Here is a 20771-nt window from a genome sequence, read left to right as displayed (position 1 = left end):
CTCAAAGAGGTGTTTTATTTGATATCAATTATTTTGGGGTAGCAAATTTAAAATCGACAAAAATACAAACAATAATCTAAATGTTTTATTTTTCTCAAATAAATTGCTAAAAATGTTATCTAAATCTAAATTATGTATTCAAATCGATCTGTCCATTGAAACATATAATTTTTCGAATACAGAATAAAGCGAAAAAGAATGATCACATACTTTGTATTCGAAAAAAATTAAAAAAAAAAAAAAAAATTATGAGACATGATAAAAACTTATCAACTTGGTACCAACTTTCCATACAATAAACAACTGTATTCGTCTGATTGTCTCGTAGTTTATTTTTGTTAAGATTTCTACCGGGTGTGGGGCGCACACATGTGCTTTTTTTAAGAAGTTTTACTTCTATCACGTGTACGGTGTTGCACTCGGTCAGTGGCATTTTATACATATGTATGTATGTAAGTAGTAGCGGCACATTGGGTGAATGCACTAAATGCATTCATACATACATATTTATGTACAACTGGGGGTAATATTGTACGCGTCTTCCCAGGTAGGTTAAGTGCGGCTGATAAAACCATGTAGCACAGTTAAATACTGTGTACATATGTACCTGCAATTAAAATGGAAAAAAATGTTACAATTTCGGCATATGACTGAAGAAAAAACTCTAAAATACACACAAATTGTGGTTTCCAAGACATGTACGAAGTGATTAGCACAGCTGCTTCCTTCAAATTGTCAACTCGCGGGAAATTCCCCGATTTGCAGGGAATTTCGGTTTAAGTGGCAATCGGAGAATGGGCGATTTTTTTTGGGGAACTGGATATATTATTTTTATATCTTATCTGTTTAGAGCGACATTTTTGCAATTTGAATCGCAATATCGCCACAACAAGAGTTTTCCCAGATACAAGCTATATACCAGATGAAAGCCAAGGTTCAGGCTAGATTTTCGGAAACCTAGAATAAAATCGACTGATCAGTTTTTGAGAAAATGCCCAAAATGTATATTTTCAGCAGTCCGATTTTTAGTTATGACACATTTATATTTTATAAACACAAAAGATAGCGTTAGATAGCTTGTTTGAAGACCCTTCTACTGATATCCACAACAATGACATGGACTGAGTAGTGCGGCCTCAATGGTAGTTTAAAAAATTGTCTTTTTTCGATTTTCAGGCAGCAGCCACGCCTACAAAGGCATACGAATCAAAACATCCTGGAACAAAACCTTCTTAGTTTTTTTGGTAGTTTAATTCCTGAAAGTTTGAAAAAAAAATTAAATGAAGGTACGTACAGACGCCACATACATACATACATACCAAAGCACCTCGTAGTGGAGACACGAACCAAAACACATTTACCTCTATATCTTTCCAACTAGTAGCCGGATGTGAATATATAAGGTATCGTTTGAAAGGTATTGGCGTATAGAATAATGCTAAATATGTTGGGTGTACTCACACTGGCTGCTTTCGTCACTCGCTGTGATATTAAATGTACGTACATGGCGTATGAGTCACTCAGACGAGATGATAATGTTACTCATGCGCCATGTACGTATGGCAGGTTCGATTTTAACTTTTCCGCGATAAATTTTGGATCCAGTATGGATTTGCCATTTTGAATTTATAAAACCAAATTTCAGATACGTAATCGAGCGAACATAAGAACCCCCTATTTTAAAGTTTTAAGCGAATCTAATAGATTTTTTTTTTTTGGAGTTTATTAACCTCCATGTTGAAGTTGAAAAAATATACCATTTATACGAAGTTTTCCAAAATGTTACGAATTGTTTAAATTAAACCGAAAATTGAGAGATCGGGGCCCGCTTGGAAAGAATGCTCCGCTTGGAAAAGAAAACTCCCTACATTTATATACATACAATTTTAGTCTAATGAAGTGCAAGTTTCAACCGGCTAAAAAATCAAACCCCTTAAGGCATTCAGAAACCTTTCTGTTTCTGAGGTACCCATCTCAGAGTGGATTAAATGTTTCGACAACTGGTTTCTTCGAATTTGCAGGTTGCCATTGTATGCAGTTTTTTAGGGGGTGGTAAGCTAAAAAAACCTAAATGTTTTGCTAGTTTACTACTTTTCCTTATCCTTAGGATTTGCTTAGCAAATATTAGAATTTCATATCTTCAAAGCAAATATGCTTGGTAATATGCACCTATGTACATAGTACATATGTACAAATGCTAATTAAAGTAAGTAAGTTTTGTCAATGCCAACATGAAAAAATTCTCACTTACATACCAGAATATTTTTCTAACAATTTCTGTTCCAGACATATTTACATACATACTCGTATGTATGTATGTAGATATGTATCAGTTAAGCTTAAGCTTTATTTATTAGCATTTCTTTAATTAAAGCAAAAAATAAGTTTAAAATGAGCACCAAAAAAGTTGTAGGCACATATACATACATATGTATACATACATTAGAGTGGTCCAAAAAAAGTAAAGTCGGAATTTTAATGCTCTCACCGCCTATGATTGTTTTATACCGAAAAAATTATACGTCTATTTTTGATTTTGAAATTAAAAAATATTTAGGGGTCACTCAAAGCGCTCAAATTTTTTAGTCGTTTAACTAGAACCATTCTACCTTGATTTTTTATTTAGTTTAGATCCATCACTGTAGATTGAAACTGACCCAGAATCTGGCCTTTTACTCTTTAACATTCGCTCCTAAAGGGGATTCAGATCGACAACTTATTATCAAAGCAGTTGCCGAGAAGTACTATAAACCAGCTACTTATGTAGATATAGTATCTATAATTTTAGTGTCAAAATTTAGCTTCCTTCCAGGGCAGGTAAGATTTTGGCCTAGCATCATTTCCGAGACCGAGAGAGATTCAGGAGCTTTGCTGGTGGTGGCAGGCAAGGCACCCTTTCAATTTTCCTTCGATTCCGGTTTCGGTAATCAGTGCTTGAAGACCCGGAGTCATTCAGCAGAGAGCTTCCTTCATAATTTATGGGTACTCTGAACATCTGCCACGCGGTCACCGTGCTTACATTTATAGAAGCTCGCTACGGTCTTAAAACCTGTCGGCCAGCATCGCAAGCTCTTCACAATCAAATATGTATTTCGGCTTCTCACAGTATACAAAATGCAAAGTAAACTAATTTATTTCACTTGCTTAATTTTTCCCTACAGGGCACTCACAAGTATCCCAACCAAATAGAAAACGAAAACGCTTCGCTACATGGACGCCAAACAGCAGCGATAATACGAAAGTTGCTTCTCATCACAACAAAACCTAAGTGTACATCGTAGTTGCATTCGATTACTTTAGCTATATGTATATGTATGTGATTGTATATAGTGAAACTGCAAATTTATGTAAGTCTTGTAATTATTAATTTAGCCTTATGCAATTTAGGCGGACACAGTTATAAACAAACTAAATGCTATGGTACATTGAACTTACTAAGCTGTGTCAGCAGGTCAAGATCTACAAATGGTTTTTGAATTATTATTTTAGTCGCCACAAAAGTGAGCAAATAATAATTAGAAGAAATAGTTGATTTTTTTTGTCTTGTAGTAAAATATGTACATATGTATGTACATATATGTGAGCTAAGAGCCAATATTTGCTTAAAAGCATAATTGCTTGCGGTTGAAGTTAAACATACAATTTTTGTCTGTGGGATTACTATTTTGGTATCTCAAATGTAAACTTCTAAAACACATAAGTTGTTCTGTCAAAAGTACACATACATGAATATGTACATTAGACTGTACCAGAAAAAAAGTGAGCCGTATATTCGCAAGCCAATTTCGAAAATTTGTTGTATATATTTTTTTTTTTTTTGGCCGAACTTAGAGGTCTAATTTAAACATTTTTCGTCATATCTTCGGCTTTTACAGTCGGATCTTAATGTATTGTACTATATAACGTTATTCTTGCATCGAGAGGAAATTTTTGTTGGTTCCAAAGTTCATTCCCCTTAGGTATCTACTCTCCGTTCTAGTACGTATCCACCAGACTTAGCTTTTTGTCACGACAACGTACCACCCTAATGCCAGCAAACTAAATCCCGCCCAAAATCATTAAACTTTTGCTAGGGAGGTATTTCGATTATTCCAGTAGAAGTAAATATAAAAAAAAAATTTACTTTCGAATGTAGGTGTCACCGAAAAATAAAAATGGCAACCCCTAGATTCGGGCAAACATTTTTTTTTAAATCGCTTTGTAAAAATACTTTAAAGCTCGGGGATGTACGGCGAACTTTTTTATTTGCTTGTAAGGTGGTACGGTCTGATATGCATATGTAGATATGTGTGTATATTAGGGTGTATCACTCTCCACACAAAAAAAAAAAAATTGGCACTGTTTAATAAAATTTATTACATTTTAAGACTTCTAACAAAATAGTTTGAAAAAAATATTAAGATTTACGTGAGCTGGGCTGATTTGAAAATGTCTCAAAATATATCTACATATGTTTTGGTTCCGTTCATACAATTTTTAAACTTTTTATGCAGCCTAGGGTTAGCAAACAATTTAAGTAATCGATTAGTTAATCAAATTATTAATCGCAAGCCAAAAAAAAAAAATGAATTGCAATTATTGAGAAATAATCGATTAATCGAATTTTTAAAGGATTTGTTTTTACAGTGAGTACTCACAAAAGCATTTTTTTATACAAAATTTCTAATTTTCTTGTTAATTAGCCTTAAATGAAATAAAACGAGTATTTTTTTTATGATTATTTAACCATTTTTGCAAAAACGTTTTGATAATCATTTTGTTGTTAAACGGTTGCGTTTCTTGGTGGCTGTAGCACCGGCTATTAAAAAACGGCGCTCAGCATGCAACAATGGATCAACTAAATATCAGTATTTTTTCGAAAGTCCGTAAAGTTTTGGCTAAACAGTTTTCATTTACTCAAGGTTGACCAACTTGCCTACATACGGCTTATTTTCAACCAACTTCTAGTATTTGACCAACTGGTTCGGCGATAAATCAATGAGTGTGTAGGGCCTTTAACGTTGCCACACTTAGTTTTGTAGCCTTTACAGTGGGCTTACATGCTCTGAACTAGAGCAATTCTTGCGGCTGTTTGAAATTTTTAAACAGCTACAGAATCTATAATTTTTGAAAATATTTGTACGATTATTCTACAATTCATCAATTAATAATCGATTAATGAAACACAAATCTACGATACAATTAAATCGTAAATGGGACAAAAATAATCGACTAATTTAATGAAATGATTAATCGCTGCCTTCCCTAATGCAGACCTTTTGAGCTTAAGCATATCTACCAACTGAAGTGATTTTTTTGGTAAAAATATTTCTAAAATTAATTTTATTTATAAAAAATCGGTAATTGGAGGAATTTTCACATCGATCCAGCTCTTAATATTTTTCCTTACTATTTTGAGAGAAGTTTTAAATTTTAATAAAATTTATAATTCCGATGAAAAAAATAGTAACAATTTTTGTTTTTTTATGGAGAGTGATGCACCCTAATGTACATACATATGTAAATCAATACGTATAATTTTGTTTTATTACAACTAAAAAATTTGCCGCATAGTAAGCATGTATGTAGCACTTAAATATTTAGGAGTAGCTAATCAGTTGAACCTATTACTTACATACTTATTTACAAAATACATAGAAACTATGTACATACCATACATACATAAGTACACCAGATTGCAGCCACTTTGCTAACTCGCTATAGCCAGAAATTGTTTTGGCTTTTTTCACAAGCAAATGCGAATAGTTACATCGAGTTCCAACCGGTTGTACTAGTGGCGCCGGCAGTTGTTATATGTATGTATGTATGTACGTTGGAAAGCGCTATTATACATGAAGATGCTTATTTACTTCCGCGAAAGTTAAGTGTAGTGGATTAATTTTATTTTATTTTTACTCAATTTGATTTCTTCAACTGTTGCATACCGAAAGAAATTCGTTTTTTTTTTTTTTTTATAAACTAGTTGAATAGCTTTGTGGCGACTTTGGTTACTTTGCCAGCGAAATAGGTTATTAAGTTTGTGTTCAAATGAAATGGCCAAATGGTTTTTGCTCCATCTGTCTTCATGTATGTGGGCATTTCGGTTTGGAAGCAAATTTACTGATTCAAATTTCAATTACTCTCATCATTTGAAATCGACTGCTATGTACATATCTAAAGATTGGTTCCCCTTATCAGAAAATGAGATTTTAACTTCGGGTAGGTAGAGACGCACAAATCCCAAAAACTCAACTCAAATATTTACTTTTTTACACAAATTGCTCTAAACGATGTAAAACATTGGAAATTTAATGAAATAAAATATTTTTTTTTTTTTAGCGCGAATTCCGATCATTTGTTTCTTAATGCCCTTACAACGAAAAACGAGATGCCATATGTATTAAAATTACATTTCCATTTTTGTTGGAGTGTTGCCACAGAAACTTTTAGTTAACTGTAATGAACGAACTAATGAACTAGTTCAATTAAAAGAGCTGGCTCTTTCTGAAAGTTTTTCATGAATTTGCATGAGGAGTATTTGCTCCTAGTTTTAAAGTTATGTGAAAAATATTTCGGGGATTTCATTAAACGCGAAGAGTTGAAAACTCGAAAACCTCGAAAGTTTTCGAGCCTGTTTTGGGAATGCACCTTTTTACATCCTCGCAAACAATGGCGAAATGCAGAAATTTGACAGTTCAGTCAGAGTTTATTTGTATAATACATATCTAGTATCAGCTGAAGTAAATATAAAAGCAAAACTTTCGAAATGCCACGAAAAAGTTAAAAATATAAATTGTATGAAGTAACACTGAAATTTATGAACCACTTTTCGAGGGTGTTTTCGCGACTAGTTTGCCTCGAAAGTTATTAGGAGACGCGAAAAGCGTCATTCAAGTTTTGAGGGTTTCGAGGTTTTCGAGCCGTTTTTTTTTCGAGTATAACGGAATTCTAATTTATCGCTAACACTTTCAAAAAACAAAACTTTAAACAAACAAACCGAAAAGTTGTTTACGCCGAACTTTGAATTAAGAAATTGACAATAGGGGAAAGATCGAATCTAGAAAAATCTAAACAGCTAAGCAAGCAGCGCATCAAATTTAGAGCATAAATCAAATGATTGCACAATGAGCACTCCCTGCTGCTTTATACGGTGTTTTCAAGACGCGAGTTTACAGGCAACTTTTAGTTGAAAGCAACAATCGCCTGGTGAGAATGGCGTTTCCACTGATCGCTTCCAATGAAGTTGGGGTAAGCCAAATTTTGATTCTACTAATCGCTTGTTAGTATTAGTTTATCTATGATTAAAACTGCTGAGTGATGAAGGCTAGATGAGCAAAAGAGGCTGAACGTTCTTTTATGAGCAGTAAGGTAAATATTAAGGCGAAAAAAACTGAGTTATACTGAAGATAAATTTAGTTAAAGAGTGTTCTTTCTTTTTTAACTCACAAAAGATGAAATCAAAATTAAATGCTATTAAATGCTTTTGAATTGAGTTGTAGTGAGGAGGAAGATGGAAATTGTATACCTCAGTACGGAATTGTTCCGACCACTGTTTAAAATACACTACTCAAAAAAATTCGGGGATGTTTTAAGAAAAAGAAAAAGCCATCTGATCCAAATGCCGACCTAACTGCAACAATGTTTTTTTAAGCCCGTGAACTAAAAAAAAAAAAAATCCCAAAATTATTTTTTCTCGTTATCTGTTAGGATTGTATGATAACCGCAGGCCAGAAATTTGAAAATTAGAGACTTAAACTTCAAATAGCTTTTTTTAAAGTCCCAATACGTCCATTTTTCACCGAAATACAGTCGGTCAAAAATCACAGAAAAATTTGGATTTTTGTTTGATCACTTAATTTTTTCGAGTAGTGTATTATCAGCCTACATTGATAGGTAAAGCCAAGCCAACATTTTTGTTCTTTGCTATCAGAATTAGGTAAATATTCGTAGACCCCCACTAACAACCTGTGAACCCGCATTTTATTTTCACGCCAACGTAGACCCCCGACGAGTCTCCCGTGGACACGTGGGGGTTCACTTGGACCACTTTGGGAATCACTGCGAGTAAACATTAGTTTAACAACAATTTATTGCGAATGAAACCTAGTTACTTTAATATCAATTTAATTTAAATAAAAAAAAAAAAAATCTTATGAAAAGAATAACATCTAAAGTTAAAAAAAAAATTAAATGAAAAAGGGGACTCGGACTCGAACTCGGATCTTTCAAATGGAAGTCTAGTGCTTTGCTCACAGCCATTGCCACAGCGTTAGCAAAATGACAGATACATAAATGTCTGTTTTTTCCTTTGCACCAGCTGGATTTCGAATTATCAAAGTGCAGCATTCGAAGCACTCGGAGTCCACTCGGATTCAGTGATAGCCAATTTTTTCGTATTCGTAGCAGGCATTCGAATTCGTAGATTTCCTGATAAAAATGTGTTTTCCTTTTTAATTCATCAATTACTTTAAAAGTAATTGGAATTGTTTTTTGCACTAATTTCCTTGTGCTCAAACCTTATTGTTACTCAACCGGAAGTGCAGTGGGGCGTATGTGTAATATTACATGGAATATTAGCATGGAAAAAAACGTGGTAAACTTTCTGCTAGCGAAAAACACAACAACTGAGAACTTAAATAAAAATGCTATGGCAACCTATGCTCAGGAATAGCGGCTAATTTACTAACTAATTTTACAAAGGAAGGGAGCAGGTTTGAAAATGCAGCAAAAGTGAATAGCTATAAATAAAAAAAAAAAGAACAACAGTTGTGGCGCGCAAAATAAAAAAAATAAAAAAATTTACAAAACTAAAAAAGTAAAATACATAAAAGAAGGCCAAACTTACCACAAACATAGCGCGTCGCTTGTAATGCGCACAACCAAAGCGCAAATCCAAATCGAAGCTAACGTTTGGACGCGGCAATGATGACGATGGCGTTGGGGCGGTTGTCGTGCTGGCAACGACGCTAACATCGTCGTGTATGACTTGATTATTATCATTAGTTTTGGCTTTTACAATTTTCGTATTTGACTGCTGATGATGACGTTGCTGCTGCTGCTGCTGTAGATGGTGGTGTTGGTGTTGATGGTGCTGGTGTTGATGGTGTTGGTGTTGATGGTGTTGGTGTTGATGCGGCGGCGCATGCGCGACATATTGTGAACGCATTACGACATCCATTGTTGCCGATGCCTTTGTTGTTGTTGTTGATGTACATGCTGTACTTTTCATTGTTGCTGTTATAGCTTTTGTGAATGTTATTGCTTCTTCAATTGAAGCATTTGCCGATTTAGCTTTTGTATTATTTGCTGCAGCTGGTGGCACTAAGTTCGCGATTGTCATCGGTGTAGCCATTGCTGGCTTTGTACACTTGCCACGGCTGCTGTCAGTGCTAACGCCATCGCCACCACCACCACCACCACCACTATCATCTTTATTGCCGCACACTAACTCCAACTCCAACAGCTTCCTCTCCTCCTCCTCCTGCTTCGTCACTTCCACTTCCACAGTCACAGTCTCATTCTTTGTTTTGCTCGAACTTATAATCAGCTTTCGGTTGTTGCTATTCTTAACTTTGCTATCTGTTTGCTTAATTTCGTTGTTGTTATTACTTGTGCTCAACGTGCTCCAAGCGACGTCGCCAATTTTAAAAGATGCTGGCGTGGAGAGCGATTTGCGCAACGTTAGCTGTGACGTTTTCGCTCTTTCAATTGCTGGCGTTTTTATTGTTGTTGCTGTTGTTGTTGTTGCTGCGACTGCTTTTCTTATCGGCGTGATGACGGTTGTGGCAATTTTCTCTGCTCTCACTTTCGTTGTGGCTTTTAGTTCGTTGACAATTGTCGTCTGTGCGGGCGCCGCCTTTGCCACGGTTATCAGTGATTGCTGGCGAGGCGGCTGTTTCTGCTGCTCCAGCTCCTCCAAGTCATTGTGGTTGTTGCTGTTCTTCTGCTTCTTCGCATTCACTTGCGATTTTCCCCTGTTGTTGTTGTTGTTGTTGTGCTCACTATCATTTGCTTCATTGCTGGCGTTGGCGCTATTGTTGTTATTACTATTATTATTATTCAGTACCTCATACGCCACCCTGGACATCTCGTTTAGCTGTTGTGGCTGCTGCTGCTGCTGCTGCTTCTTCTTCTTATTATTATTAATATTATTAGCATTGTTCAGATTATTATTGTTGTTACTGTTGCTGCTGACGTTTGTATTCAACTTACTTTGTACATCATTCCGTTGATTGAGGCTTCTATTGTTGCTGTTGTTGTTGTTGATGTTGTTGTCGCCGCCATTGCATAGTTGTTGATCAACATACAGTGATGATTTTAAATTGATTTGATTGAGGTCCCTTGTTGTGGGCAACAAAAACATTTGTTCAGCCTGTTGTTGCTGCTGCTGCTGCTCCTCATCCTTGTGTTGTTGTTGTTCCTGTGTACGACCTTTTTCTTGTTGCCCAACAATTGTCGTTGTCGTCAATTTATTGCGAGAATTAATAAACTTCGATGCTGCTGATTTAGCAACAGTCGTACTCGTTGTTGTTGTGCCTGTCGATTTCGATGTTGATTTGTTGCTGTCGCCAGCGTCCGTGTTTCGACTATTTGTTCGTTGCTTGTCACTATTGCTGTTATTACTACAACTGTTGCTGTTGTTGTTATTGATGTTGATGAACTTAATTGCCGTTGAAATCAATTTAGTTGTATCCTCGCTTCCAGCGCTCGCACCCAGCTCCTTGGCGATTGACGCTGTTGCTGTTTCTGTTGCTGGCGCACTTTGCTCCGCTCTGGAACATTCTTCATTCTTTGCCATTGTTTTTCTTGGCCCGCATACGGGTGAGCTGTAGTCAAGTGGAAGTGTGTTGCTGCTGCCGCTGCTACTAGGGTTGCTATCGCTCGCCATGACAACAGCTTGCGTGATATTCGTGCTGGGTTCGCTATAATTGTAGGCGAATTCTTTTATTCGATTTGTACTTGCTATAGCTTTCATGACGCGTGCGTTCACTACTTGTAGTGGTTGTTCAAATTCTTAAAATTTCGAAAAAACTATTTTTTGAAACGTTTTTCTTTGCACTTTGTTTCTTTGGTATCTCTCTTACTTACGTACATATATTTGTATGTATGTTTCTAGCTTTTATTGTTATTGTAATAAGAAAACATTAATATGCACAAAGTAGCAGGGTCAACTTCACGATAGTCGATGGTCACAGATGAAAAAAAAAAACGCAAAAAAAAAAATTCAAATCAAAATATGTCCAAAAAAAATCATAGCCGCTGAAGCAGAAAACTATGTTTTTATGGATATGTTCACTTTTAAATATATTTATTTCTATATGAATGTATGTGCTTTTATGCACCAACAAATCATCAATTGCACTCGCTATATTGCGGCTATACGACGACGACTTTAACGATTGCAACTCTTACGACGATGACGACGACGACACAAGCGCACTTTGTTGTTTATGCTCCGAAGCGCCTTACTGAAGACTGAAGTCTTTTCTGTTGCTTAATTCACGATTTTCTGTTGCTACTGTAGCAGCTTTGCTGCTACTGTGGTTGTTGATGTTGTAAATTTTATCACTACTGCACGGAATGTCGTCGCGATTTTTGCTTTTGATATTCTCTTATAGTGCGGTTAGGCGTGGCAATGCAAGCGCTTTTTGTGGCCATTTTGCAGATTTACAGAAATTGCTTTCAGAAATTCAAACTGCAAGCTGTACACTGGTGACAGAAGTAATAGACTCACTCGCCTTATTTTGACGAGTTTGGGCTATATTTCTTTGATTTACAGTGCTATCTGGGTCGAGTGAACTAATTAATGCAAGACCAGTTCATAGAAAACAGATTGTTCACTATATCCAGATTGAGTTTTTGTTCTCTAAAATCAATTTTATTGTGCAGTGCGTCTTTTAAAGTTAAATTTTTAAGAACTCTGAAGTGTCGTCTTTTCCCACAGCTAATGCCAACAGATGTTTCCTGTTGTTGTTGTATCGTTGTCGTCAAGCTCTATAGCGGTAGACCCAGGAAGCGTGAAGCCTCGATGGGGTCTGTCCATAAGGCCAGACACATTAGCAGGGTGGGGTTCAGTGGGCATGCGAAGAGATGCTGCGTGTCATGGAGCGTCTCTCCGAATGACGGGAATTCATTTGGCACATCTGCATTTATTCTGTTCAGGTATGAGTTCAACCTGCTGCAGTAGCCGGATCGAAGTTGGGCTATGTGGTCCGAGTCTCCCTAGGCAGACGAAGCTCTGTCTCGTCAACGTCAGGTGGTTGAGAGTCTATATAACTCGGGACTTGCTCTCTTTGAATTATTTATTTAAGTTTTATGAACCCCGGACTTCGTCCGTCAGTTCATATAGATTCCTTCTGACGGCCGTGGCGAGGGTTCTTCCGCACTCAGATGTCTGTTTGGGTGCTAACACGATAACACCCTACTAGGAATTGCTTGCAGAACATTGCGTTATGCTCCTTAATCGGGAGCATATGTGCCTCGTCGCGCAGGTGATGTTGCGGCAACATCAGACGGAATCCTGTCGCTGTCTAAGTGCCGTGTTTTGGCAGGTCTGCAGCTTCATCCACTGCGTCCTACTAGTCCTCGGTAACCACACAGGCGCTGCATAGTTCACAACCGGCCGGCCAACTGCCTTATACGTTGCCAACAACGTTCCTTTGTTTGCCGCAGGTGCTGCCGGCTAGCGACTTGAGGACTTTGTTGGGGCTTTGTACTTTATTGACAATTGCGCTTGTATGCGCCGAGAAGGAGAGCAGACCTTCGAAGGTTACTCTGAGGACCTTCGGGTTATTCAACGTCGGAATTGGTTCGTCTTCGACGAGAATACTCAGTTGCAGTCTGACATCCTTCGTCCAAGTGGTGAAAATCGTTGCTGAGGATTTTGTAGGGGAGAGGGTTAGGCTCCGTGCAGTGACGAAGCGAGAAAGCTCGGCGAGATAACCATTATTGAGCAATCGTTAGCATAAGAGACAATCGAGACTACCTCTGTTGGTTGAGGGAGCTTAAAAATGTAAAAGTTGAACAGTAGTGGGAAAGGACACCACTCTGTTGAACTCTCTGTTTTATTTTCCAAGGTTTGCTCGATTTGTCCCTAAAGATCACTGACGAGGTTCGACCACTCAGGTAATTCGCCGCCCACCGTTTGTCTTCAAGTAGCGTTACTTGAATAGTTCTCTCACAGGGGGGTTTCGGTTAAGGCCACGAGTTATCTGGCTGTTTATGGCGTCAAGTGCTGATGTTGTGCTGTGCACTTTACGGAAACCATGTTGATGCTTCGCTGGGGTTGAGTGCGGCAGTAGAAGGGTCTCTAGTGTCTTCCTTCGCAACCGGTGAAAGGAGAGCTATCGGGCGAGAAGACTCTCTTTTGTTGGACGGTTTCCCCGGTTTAAGCAGTGGAACCACTCTCCCCGTTTTCCAGATGTCTGGTACCATGAGAGTGGCCATAGACAGGTTGAGGACCTTGGTTAGATAGTCCACTCCCGCAGGAACCAAATTTTTCAGCATCAGCATGCAAGTTCCGTCGGGTTCAATTGCTTTCCTTTCCTCGTCGCTGCTGAAAAAAAGAGGTGCACTTGGTGTTGGCAGTTTGTGCAGCCTTCTGGTCACTCTACGCTTGGCTTTGTCCGCCGGAGGATGCAGTATGAACTGTCGGCTAAAATAACTCGCGCATCGCGCAAGGGATTATCCTTTTTGTTATTAAGTTTTTCGTTACAGTTTTGAATTTGGAATGAATTGGTTTTAAACTTTGTTCACTCTACAAATACTCAAAATTGGTCACTCTATAGAGTACTCAATAGAAAAATTTTCATGTGCACTCTTTCGAGGTGTTCGTAGCATCGGGTGTTCACTCTAGCCAGATACCACTGTATTTAATGTTTAATATTTTTTTTTATAAAAGTCTAGCTAGTTATACAATATACACCATCAGTGGCGGATTTGAATATTTCTCACCCCTAGGTAATTCAGAAATTGCCGCCCTTTTTCTGATAAGAAAAATATTTTGAGGCAAAAGTATCAGTGCAGCTAACTCAACTCAAATTTTGCCGCCCTACGCCCCTGCCCATGCCGCCTTTACGGTAAATCCGCCACTGTACACCATATACATACATCCACGTTTCAAACTTTGTACCTACAAAAATTATAAATATTCCAAAAATGTTCACCAAAAACTTCAAACTTGTTTTCTTTTAATTTTTAGATTGTATTATTTTGAAAAGAAAAATATATATTCTTTAATTTAATTTAATTTAATTTAATTTTTGATTATTATTTTCTTTGCTTTAAATTTAATTAGTTTCCTTCTTAATTTACTCTTGTTAATTTTTAGACGTTATTCTTTTTTTATTTAATTTAATTTTTAAGAACTTATTTTATTCGTTCTTTGAATTTTTGGATTTTACTGTTTATAAAAGAAAGATATTTTTTAGAAACTTGTTTTATCTTATTTTTCGTTTTTTAATTTATTTTTCTTTTGTTAATTTCATTTTCGTTTTGGATTTTATTGTTTTAAAAATTAAAATATATTTTTTGTATTACATTTTGTTTTAATTGATTTTTAGATTTTTTTTTTTTTTATTAAAAATATTTTAATTTTTTTTTTAATACCTACAATTGCAATTTTTTGTGTTTTTTTCATTTTCTAATTTAATGTTTAGATTTTATTGTTATATAAAAAATATATATTTTTTAGTTTATTTTTTAATTGCCTGGTTATCAGGTTATCTGGTTAAAAAATATTCGTGGTGTAGAGTAGAGATGGGCACGGGCCTAAATTTTCAGGCCCGGCCCTGCACGAGTGCAAAAGCAACTTTCAAAAACACGCACAAGCCCGCACGTTAAGAATTTTAGTGGGGCCCGGCCCGGCTCGGAAATAAAGAGCCAACTTTTATTGTATGTATACATATGTACATATTTTTAATTTTGTGTTTATGTCCATATGTATATTTACTTAAGCGAATCAATGTTTTACATCAAAGATTTTTATAATTAGGGGAATCACAAGACGTGTTAACCGTCGTAAAATCTTAAGCTTAACACTTGTTTATGTAAAATAGCGGTTAAAATGGTTGGGGGGTTGGCTAATTATATATTCTTTATCAGTTTAAAAGAATTTCGGTTTAACCTTAAGATTTTACGACGGTTGACACGTCTTGTGAATCCCCTAAATATATTTTCCGGGAAGTAGAAAAAGTGGAAGGTATTTTATGTACAGATATGTATGTAAACAAAACTACTAAGTATCATATATTTTCTACCGGTTTCCAAATATTTCTTTTTTTGCTTTTCTCTTATCAAAAGGGCTTTAAATATGTACTATTTTTTTTATAAAAACAAAAGCTCATCTAAATTTTTAGTATTAGCAACGGGCTTTTTCGTGCCTTTTCGTGCTTTTATGAAGTTTTACTGAACGCCCAGGCCCGCACGAGTTCGTGGTGACAGCAAATATTCCGACCCGTACCCGCGAGCTTACGCAGGGGCCCGTCGGGCTCATCTCTAGTGTAGAGTATTGTTGTAAACTGAATGAAAAATATAACCACATAACCAGATAAGCTGATAACCAGACAGGTGTGAACAACCACAACGTTATTTATTTTTGCTTTATTTTCATTTCATTATTATTTTTTTCTTTTTTTTTAATTTAATTTTCTGTTTTTATTGTTTTAAAAGGAAAAAAATATATATATTTTTTTATTTTATTTTAATTTAAAAAAGTTACTGCAAAAGGCGAACAGCAAAACACTATAAAAACCTAAGACAATAAATCAACAAATCGCTTTCGAGCAATAATTTCAATACAGTTAAAGTGGAACTATATTTGGAGTAAAAAGTTCGATTTTCGGAAATTAAAAATGCTTTCGAAAGTTTCTTTACATGTAAGATGTAACTGACAGACTTTTCAAAACTACTTGCGCCTTCCACGTCTACTAACCGCTTTAGTGTGGCCATACATTCAAACATGCCCACACATACGCTTATCATATGTACATCCATACATACATATGTACATACATACATATGTACATACATAAATATGTGTAAATGCGCCAGCTGAGCTGCCTTAAATTAATATTAATAAGATATGAATGTATGTATGAATGAATTTGTACATAAATTAAATTAAACTTAACAACAAGTATGAGCGTATGCAGAAAATTCACAAAATCACACTGAAGAAGCGTCAATTTTATGAACAATCTTCTCGTGTAGATCGTGCCGCACAAGTAACTTGCGAGATCGAACACGAAGGAGGCGAATGTCTATACATTGCTAAAATAGTTTTCCGTCGCCTTTAAAGATTGCCTTAAAAAACTTTCTATACCGACTATCGACAGCTGCGAGACTGAAAACAGAACTGGAGCTGGATGGCTTTTCTCCTTTAGTATAAAGCAAAGTTAATTCAAACAAAAGTCCTTGCCATATTTAAAGTAGTCGGCTGGAGAATTGACGAAAGGTAGCACGAATAACCAAGCTATTCTAAAGGCCTTGGAAATAACCTCTTCAAGAATAATCCAGGAATAGTTCCTTGAAGCGAAATTCCAGAAATTCCTGAAACAGAGGAGTGAGTACGAGCTCTGATAGGACTGATTACGGGACACAATCCTTGGGGACGACATACTTATTTTTGCTGGTTTTTCATTACTCCTCATCCCCTACCCTAAGGTACGTATTGTTACCTCAAATTCTTTACCACAATTTTTTTTTTTTATTATTTTATTAGTCTGCTGGTATTTCAAGCGATATAAATATTGGTTATTCTCTGCTTTTATAATGTGGTCAGCGTACGCTTGTACCTTGGTGGAACAGGGAGCTTCATATGTTGAGGGGTGAGTAGAGAAAACTTCTAAAACGACACTCAAAACTAATTTTGAGATGGACTGGGCACGCTATCGCTGCACGCAAAGAGAGTATAAGAGGTTGATTCGCTCTGAGAGGGCCTCTTTTAAAGAATAATGCAGCTGAATTCAAATCTTGGGACAAACGGCTAGGCTGGTAAAAGTTCTGAAGAAGGACCAAACCACAAAGTGGGATTCACTCAAGAGGCCTGATGGCGCTTTAACGCAGACTTGGATTGAGACTCTCCATGGAGAGGGAGGAATGCGAGGAATAACTGGTTTGTTGCCACAACTGTGGAGAATGAAGTTGTCATAAAATATGCTATTGACTCTTGATATCACGGGTCCATCTCGGCCGGCTGTTTACAGGAAAGCGCAGACAATACTAAATATGATTGACACTTGGTGTGATGGAAATGGACTCACCCCCAACCAAAACTAGTGTTGTGCTCTTCACTAGAAGGAGAAGTTCGGATGGCCTCTCCCGAAGTGAAGTATCTAGGAGTAATTCCGGATACAAAACTATCGTGGAAATCTCATGTGGAACACAAGACCTCCAAGTCTTTGGGCAAAACGTGGGGTCTGTCACCAAAGGGAATCCTCTGGATTTATACCTCTATGATTAGACCCATAATCAGCTATGCGTCAGTGGTATGGTGGAGCTGATTCTCAATCAATAGCGAGCAAAAATAAACGAATGTTGGTATAACACTGAGTGGGGCGAGGCGGAAACTGCTGGCAGCAGAGATCTGAGCACTCGTGCCTTTTCAATGTCACACACTGAGCCTAAAGCACAATGGTTTTTTCAACCAAGTTATGTTTTGATTTTTTCATGGCTAATAAGCCGATTGTAAGAAATGTGATTCAAGTTGAACATTTGAGAACAAATTGGTATGTATGACAGTGGCTGGACGTGCAGAGGTGCTTGCTGTTATTTGTTGGCTTCCAGCATTACGAATGCCGTCAGCGCGATACATAATTTGTATTTTATTGTTATTTAAGGGGCATGAAATCAGTACAATGGACGGCATGTGGACTGAGTGCTGTTTTCTGTACGCGTTGAATTTTTGTTTTTTTTTGATAAAAAGTGGTTAGCGAAGCCAGAGTTAGACTGATTCGGGTTAAATTTTTGCACTGCGGTCGAAGGTGTTCTGCGCAAAAATACTGTGCTCATCATTTTGCACACGGATGTATTCTTCTGAGTAATATTTTTTTACAGAAAATTGTATAGTTCCAAAAATGGCTTTTTTCAAAAAATTTTACGTTCTCCGTTTCATTTTTAATTGTAGTGACTATATAATACGTTTTTAAGCCACTATTATTTTTATCACTATTTGTTATTTGGGATGAAGCGGGCGGTGGTATAACTGAAAAGACCCGAAAAATTGCAAAATATGTCTTGAGGTTTTTTTTTTTTGAAAGCTCGAAACTCATCAATGACTGTATGTATCGTACAGACATTGCAGCTGTGACTCGTTTGAAGTGAATTTTGCATTACTTTTATTGTCGTTTAAGTTACGAGCCACCCTAGTAAAATCGAAAAATTCCTTTCACTTGGCAAACAAAAAAAAAAAAAATCGCATTACCGATTAACGAATAAAAATAAGTATAGCCTTTAGTGATTACCTAAAGTCGCATATTTTTTTAAGCTGATACTTTTTCAAATAAAGCCGCACTTTCAAAATCGAGTTTGTCCTGCTAGGGGCCATACTATCAATTTCGCCGACTATCGAAAGTGGTTTCGAACGTACTATGAATTTACAGAGTAACGCGTTGAAGGTTAAAATTTGACTTTTACAAACACACACACACTCGCACTCGCACGTACGCACGCGCGCCCGTTCGCACTTTTACAACGTGTACACAACGCTTTTAGCAGATGGAGGCGAATGAATGCCGCGCTACAAAAAACTGCTCCAAAATTCGGCCTACTTATGTACAGTGGACGCGACAATATGCTAAAAGCGGTACATATATACATACACATGTTTGTAGAATTTGCGAAGCGAGTAATCAACTAAATGGCAGGCAGTACGCCAGCCAGCATGAATAGGTAGAAACTAGAGCGGTGGGGCGGGGTGTTTGGGTCGCGTAGAGCGGGTGCACGCCATCTTCGGGTATTGTTGTTGCACATTGAATAATATTCAACAAACAAAAATTGAATAAATAAAATAGGAATAAAAAAAAAAAAAATATTTTGTTAATTAAGCTACGACATAAACGAGTGACAGTCAACAAGCGGCCGTCGCACAGTGGAGCAAAAAAGGTTGCTGTGGACAAATCAACTTTGAGAGCCCAAATATGAAGCGATTTCAAGTTTCTTTTTTTTTTTAAATAAGAGATAATTAAATTTCGCGTCGATTGGCGATTTTTTTTTTAAAAGCTCTGGTTTTTTATTTATTTATGTTGAAAAATGAAAGAAAAAAAGATTTTCACGTTTGAATGCTTCCGATTTTTTGAAAAATACTTGAAATTAATTTCAAATATTTTCAATTTGCCATCTATACTGATATATATTTTGAAAACGGTTTTTTCTAATCGACTCTAGACCCTCAAAGGATGATAATAGAAGAAGAATAATTTCGATATATCAAGGGGGCGTGGCACCTCCCATACAAACTAAAGTTTTCAAACAACATATCTCTGGAAGTATTCATCGTAGAGAGCTGCAACTTAGTATAGAGATATATAATATCAACGCCAAACTCATGGAAAAAATGGAAGTTATTGAAGATGGGGGCGTGGCACCGCCCATACAAACTAAATTTCTCACATTAGAATGTGTATGTGGTGAGAGAAATTCAGTTTGTATGGGAGGTGCCACGCCCCTTTTTTCAATAACTCCCATTTTTTCCATAAGTTTGGCCTTGATATTATGTATCTCTGTACTAAATTGCACCACTCGACGATGATGTATCGAAATTGCTTTTGATCTATTATCAGCTCTTCTTGAGCTTGAAATTAATTTGAAATATTTTCCAAAAAAATGGAAGCATTCAAACGCAAATTTTTTTTTCTTACATTTTTGAACATAAATAAAAAAAGAGCTTTTTTAAAAAATCGCCACATATAGATCGACGCGAAATTTAATTATCTTTTATTAAAAAAAAAAAAGAAACTTGAATTTGGTTAATATTTGGGCTCTCAAAATTAATTTGTCCACTGCAACCTTTTTTGCCCCACTGTGCGTCGCAGCATAGCCTCTCCCTCCCCTCCGTCCGTCCACCTCCCGCTACCGACACTCAAGATGTTTGTTGTCTGCTGCCTAGCGGCTTACTGGCTGTGCTTGTGTGAACAATTGGAATAAATATATGTATATAAGTATGTACATAAATAAATATGTTTTTTGTTCAAATAATAAGTTTTTAGGCAATGTTTTTTTTTTCCAAAATTTGGTTGTTACTTGAATTGATATTTGCAAGCGTTTCATTATCAATTTGATTATGCCTTGTTTTCCGCGTTTCTGTTCACTAGTTATTTGCCTTTTGCTTTATGGATGGTCGCGTATTTTCTATTGAATTCACTTGTTGTTTGCTTTTCGATTATTTTATAATTAATTAGTGTGTTATACTTCTGGCAGCTTTTATTCCCTGCTCAATCAATGCGCAAACATAGTACACCCCGCGACAAAATGACAAGGTCACCCGGCTTGGGATGTTTATTATTGATTTTTTTTTTTTAATTAATCTTTTTACATAAGCTCATTGTCTAACAAAAAAATATAAAACGCGAATTTAAACTTGTAAAAAAGATAGAAAAATTCAAGAAAGTTGCACAAATATTTTGAAAATTTTTTTTTGTTTTTCTAACGCGAAAGTTCATAAAAAAATCTCCCTTGCCAACTTTCATGGTGAAAAACTCTTTTGACAAAAATCACTTGTATAACATTTTGCTGGCGTTGCTCCAACAGTTGCAATGACCAAGTGAGCAAAGCACTAGTGTGCCATTCATGCAAAC

The 20771-nt window shown here is 36.4% G+C and overlaps 1 protein-coding gene across 4 annotated transcripts in view; it reads right to left on the bottom strand.

Annotated features, from left to right (window-relative positions):
• The window catches only part of LOC118735655 (probable serine/threonine-protein kinase roco9), a 41455-nt gene that overhangs the window by 18686 nt on the left and 1998 nt on the right, over window positions 1-20771 (bottom strand). For 2 of the 4 annotated variants that reach the window (XM_036465544.1, XM_036465545.1), the window contains exon 1: window positions 8825-11630. In XM_036465544.1, the coding sequence (XP_036321437.1) occupies window positions 8825-10954 (2130 nt within the window). In that variant the 5' untranslated portion in view covers window positions 10955-11630. Of the gene's footprint in view, window positions 1-8824; window positions 11631-20771 lie in introns of those variants that run through there. The other 2 variants (XM_036465542.1, XM_036465543.1) reach the window with 2 other exon arrangements.

This window comes from Rhagoletis pomonella, unplaced genomic scaffold (genome assembly GCF_013731165.1).
Source record: "Rhagoletis pomonella isolate Grant_MI unplaced genomic scaffold, Rhpom_1.0 Rhpom_scaffold_00003, whole genome shotgun sequence".
Classification (NCBI taxonomy): Eukaryota; Metazoa; Arthropoda; class Insecta; order Diptera; family Tephritidae; genus Rhagoletis; species Rhagoletis pomonella.
This window is presented reverse-complemented; position numbering and strand designations above follow the sequence as displayed.